Raw genomic sequence first — 5212 nt, forward strand, 5'->3', positions numbered from 1 at the left:
AATATAAGTCATATGATGCATACTGGTAAATATAAGCATCATTTGTTGAATGTGTACATGATAACATGATGGCCCTTCTCTTGCAGCTGTCCTGCAACAGGGGGGGCCTGCCCATGTTTGAGCTGGTAGACAGTCAGCCCTCCCACATGGTCAGCATGGATGCCCTCAACCTTACTCCTGGTAAGTTAACTTAATATTCTTTTTGCTAAATATATTTAAAATAATTATTCCAAATGAAATTTAATTTGTTTTCCTTTTTTACGTGTTGACGTTCCCTTTGCAGATTTCTCAGACTCCGACAGGTTGGAGCGGTTCTTTGACTCAGAGGACGAGGAGTTTGAGATCCTTTCCCTCTGAGGAACAATGATATGCTGTTCTCGACAAGCGGCAAAAGATTCTCACTCTCTTCTGTGCTTCAGAAGGGAGAGCCTGAGGGGATGAACATTAACTGGAGCCCTGTTGAGCGGCTCCAGCTCCGATGGTGTAGTCAGTGTGTGTCACACAGCGTTCAGCAGCAGCCTCTGAAAGCTCTCGGTTCCTACATTGAGACTGCCTGGCTGGAAGTCGTAGCAGGAGCTCAGGATAAATTCTGTATGCACATCTTCACATACATGTTTCCATATGAGTCTTAACACTTTAAATGTTTATTCTGAAGTGATATGGTGCCTTTCCTTGACTCCATAAGTTAAATTGCCATAACAGTTTTATGTTGTAAGAAACTCGATGGTTTATGATGCCCATGGGTTACGAGGTTTGTCCCTAATAACTAAAGTCTGTAACAGCCTGTAATGAAACCAACTTAAGTCAAATCTGCAGATAAGTTGCATTAATTACTCATGCAAAGTAACCCTGACAACGTTTGAACACACATTCAATCATTTGATTATTCATTTAATCAACACAGCATATAGACAGGTGAACAACAATGTAAGAGGAATTAAAACAAATAAAGTCAGAATCTGATATTTGACAATGGCACATCATTTATTCAAGTTTAATTTATTTAAAAAGCGAGACTTCACTTCACTTCCACAGCACTCCGAGGGGCAGGTTCTCGGCTGCGTTGATAGTGTTCAGGCTGTGGGTCGTGATGTTCTCGTGCACATCCTCAACACTCTGAGAAGCATCAATTGCCTATAACACACAGTTTAGATCACGTTCGTTTTTAAATGACACCTTGAAATAAATGTAGGATCCAGACCCCGCATCTTACCTGCCAGTTGACTGAGGGATCCTTCATCAGCTGTTCGAATTTCTGCTGCACCGCTCTTTGGAAAACACTAGTCTCGTATCTCTCTTCTCCAAACTGGCCTCTGAGAGCGGCCTCTGCCGGGCTGAGCTGCAGGAACATCACCAGGTCCGGCTTCGGCAGTCCCACGTCAGGCTTCATGCACCAATCCAGACAGAAACCCTGAAGGAGAGAACATGTAAGAACGATGCTGTCAGATGAACGCAGAGTTTGAGAAGCTGGGGGGGGTCTCACCGGCTTTGCACTGGTGAAAGCGACTCCAGAGAACGCGTATCGGTCTACAACCAGAGTGGTGCCCTGCTCCAGCTTCTTCTTCATTAAAGGTCTGCGGTCACAATATAGGCCATTACTTATACAGGAAACTAATGACAAAAGAATATACACTTTTCAGCGCAAATATAGGCAACTTCACTGAAAGAAGAGAAGATTTACTTGAGTTTGGTGCATTTTAAAAGGATAAAGCTGGTGTATTTTTGTTATTATCAACAAACGTGTTGAAAAGACCAAAATTAACAATGTGTTTGTCTTCCAGCCCCAAGCAATTTACTCCTACTGAAGACTTCAAATATATATATAGTATAAACATGAAAGTCTGGCAGTATTAAGTGACATCTGACTGCAACATTTAAAGGGTCAATTTATCAATGACTTATCCATCACTCAACACAATAGGTAGACAAATGAGCATCCAGCAAAACAATATGGAGTGAATGGAATTGTGTTAATGTGCTTCCAGCGCTGAAGAGACTAGTCTCTCTCCAGAAATAGATATTCAGCTTAGACAACCCATGTACTTCAGTCACTTCTAATAAGGATTGTTATCAGTACACCGTGGCACTAGGGGGCTCTGTAAAATAAAAAGACAAGTAGCTTAATCTCAACTTTGTAACAGTCTAATGTTTATTAACCTACAACTCGAGTTGCAATATTACCTAACGTTAACTACAAAACTAACGACCCTTATAAATTGTGAATGTGTCTCTAAACTGAATCCTTGGCATTTTTTGTTGAACTTTTTACAGCCTACATTTAGTATCAAGGCGCCAACACCCACTTAATATTCATAAAACCTTCATTTACACTATTAAATACATCTGGGCTTCTGCTGCTGTGACAGGAAAGGAGTCACTTACTTATGTTACTTATTGCCAGTGTGGAAGAAGTACTTAGATCCTTTGAAAAAACTTTATTACAAGTAAAAATTCCCAATTCTAAAATGTTACTTAAGTAGAAGTATAGCCAGCTAAATGTACTTAAAGTATCACAAGTGAAAGTACCTATTATGCACTATGGCTATTTAGAAAGTATTATATTATTATGGAATATGAAATGATTCCTTTTATTATCTTAAATACATTATTTTGTACATATTGGCAGTAACGAACTGCATTATATCATATACAACTGTCATGTATTTGATAAGTTAGCTGGTAACTATTAGTGTTAATACATGTAGTGGAGTAAAAAGTACAATAAATGTTCCAAACTGTTAGGGAGTAGAAGTATAAAGTAGCATGACATGGAAATACTCAAGTATGGGATAAGTTTGGCAGATTGGTACTTAAGCGCATTACTGAGTAAATGTAATGAGTTACTTCCCACCTCTGCCTGTTGCTTACACTTTACTGAAACACAAAGAGGCAGCAGTCTTACACCAGCTCCCAGCGGTTGGCGGAGAACAGCAGGTGCACGGTGTGGTCCTCCAGGTCACTCTTGTTCTCCAGGTAAGCGCTGATCAGCTGTCCGATCGTCGTGGTCCTTTCTGGCCCCAAGAGACCGCCCCACAGCTTTAAACGTTAATGTTGCACAGAAACTAAGGGGTATATTTGCTCTGCACACTTGCACAAGGATGAAAAACAACGAGCCACACCTACGCTAACACAACTCCCTATAGAGTGACAAACATTAGCATGCCTTACCCGGGAACCTCATCATCTCCGCGGGGTAGCCGCTCTGCTGCAGCGCGTGCACCAGCTTCTTGCACTGAGTGGTTTTCCCGGCCTTGTCCACCCCTTCCAGCACGATAAGAGCTCCTCTTTTACACGCCATTACTACGGTCTGTTTACCGTCCTGTCCCGGGGTTAACGAACACAATACTGAGCTAAATCTCCAAGCTGAGCAGGAAGTTCCTTGTTACCATTTACCCGCCTTTTACTGAAACAAAATATCAATAAAGGAAGTACATCGGAAATACATTGACGCACTTCCTGTTACGGTTGTTGTGTAGTATTTTTTTAAATAAAAATTTGTTTGCAGCACATTAAACAAAGTACAGAACACTAGAGGTTTTTCAATACTCTAATTTCCCCTCCTCGACTCCTCGGTCCTCCGGTAGTGACCCGGAAAGGGATTTCAGCGCGCCATGATGAAGGACATCTCATTTCTCTAAATGCACATCGAGGGGTCTGTCACTGTCACTACCCGATCCGTCCCCCTGCCCGATCGGTACTGCGCATGTGCGAGATGGTCCGCCATATTGGACAACTCCGGACGGCAAACCACGATGGACACTTGACACAGTGGCTTTTTAGCAAAGCTCAAAAAGAAAAACCGAGAGAGATGATTTATTGTTATGACAACGTGACTTCACTATTATTAAACAACTATTTGTAATGGGTTCTTTTATTTGGGGTTAAGTACATTGTCAGAATAAGTGAGAAATGAATTTAACTTCTGTTAGACAGCCATATGCCATATATGTTTGCACACATTCACAGTAAATATGTATTCAGTATGATAGCTGTCTAACAGAAGTTAAATCAATTTCTTACTTATTCTGACAATGTACTTAACCCCAAATAAAAGAATCCAATAAAAAGAGTTGTTAAATAATAGTGAAGTCACGTTGTATTAACAATAACTCATCTCTCTCGGTTTTTCTTTTTGAGCTTTGCGAAAAGCCACTGTGTCAAGTGTCCATCTTGGGTTGCCGTCCGGACTTCCGGACGATCTCGCACATGCGCAGTACCGATCAGGCAGGGGGACGGATCGGGTAGTGACAGGGTCCTTCTCAGGTCGATTATTTTCATTTCCTCGCTCCTCGGTATCACCGGAAGTTGATTTGTCTGCGCCATCTTGAGTAGCGTCCCATCATGGCCATGGCGCTTATTTCTGCCAGAGGACCGAGGAGCGATAATCGAGAAATCACCAGACCATCCTCCGAAGAAATCCACAGATACTCGCCCCGCCCCCTTACTGTGTATCGCTCACTGATTGGACGATGCAGTGCATGCACTGATGCTTCTTGACATGTGAGCAGTTTCCCAGCAGAGTGAAGAAAATACATGAAACTCACGAGAGTCACTCCTCAGTTTATACTGTGTTTTGTTTCAATTCATGTATCATTTAGTTACAAATATGTGATATATCTGAACAACAAAGTGGTCAAAACATGTTTTATTCATTTATTGGAAACATTTTCATGATCGCTTTTTTCGTTTATACATTTTAAGAATGGCGTTTATCTTTTTTGAGAATGAGTTCTTATTTTATTTAATGTATTTGGGTCTACAACAGATGATACATGTTTGTGTCAGTAAATGTGTACCAACAGAGGCGGGGGTGTGTGTGAAAACCACGGGCTGCAGTCGGATAGTTTAAAAATCAGCTCCTAAATTCTAACCCTATCGTCTATTCCTTGACCTCTGAGTGAAACGTCACGGGGTTAAGGGATAGTGGATAGGAGAATTCAAAAGGACTTAGGAGAAGAGACTGCGGTACTTTAGAGAATCCGAATGCACTTTCACTATCCGACGTGTTTATGATGCGCCAGCGGACGTCATTGTGTGCGTCTGCTGCTGTGGGGAAACTATGGAAACCACAGTTTTCTATACAGCGGACTACAACATGGATGTTCAATAAGAACGAGGGACTGCTGTGAACTCATCTAGAGACTCTGCTCCGTGCTCTGATGCTGCTGCTTTGCTTTATGAACGTGGACAACAGAGAAACATATTCTTCAGG

At 41.7% G+C, this 5212-nt stretch overlaps 1 protein-coding gene across 1 annotated transcript; it reads right to left on the reverse strand.

The window, feature by feature from the left end:
• Window positions 1-965: 965 nt before the first annotated feature.
• Window positions 966-3702, reverse strand: dtymk (deoxythymidylate kinase (thymidylate kinase)). The gene is made up of 5 exons (XM_034081362.2): window positions 3169-3702; window positions 2903-3011; window positions 1484-1574; window positions 1214-1411; window positions 966-1134 (listed from the first exon to the last, which is right to left on the reverse strand). Exons 1-5 carry the CDS (start codon window positions 3296-3298, stop codon window positions 1024-1026), a joined length of 639 nt encoding a protein of 212 aa, XP_033937253.1. The 5' UTR covers window positions 3299-3702; the 3' UTR covers window positions 966-1023.
• Window positions 3703-5212: the final 1510 nt, after the last annotated feature.

Source organism: Pseudochaenichthys georgianus, chromosome 4 (genome assembly GCF_902827115.2).
Source record: "Pseudochaenichthys georgianus chromosome 4, fPseGeo1.2, whole genome shotgun sequence".
Taxonomy (NCBI): Eukaryota; Metazoa; Chordata; class Actinopteri; order Perciformes; family Channichthyidae; genus Pseudochaenichthys; species Pseudochaenichthys georgianus.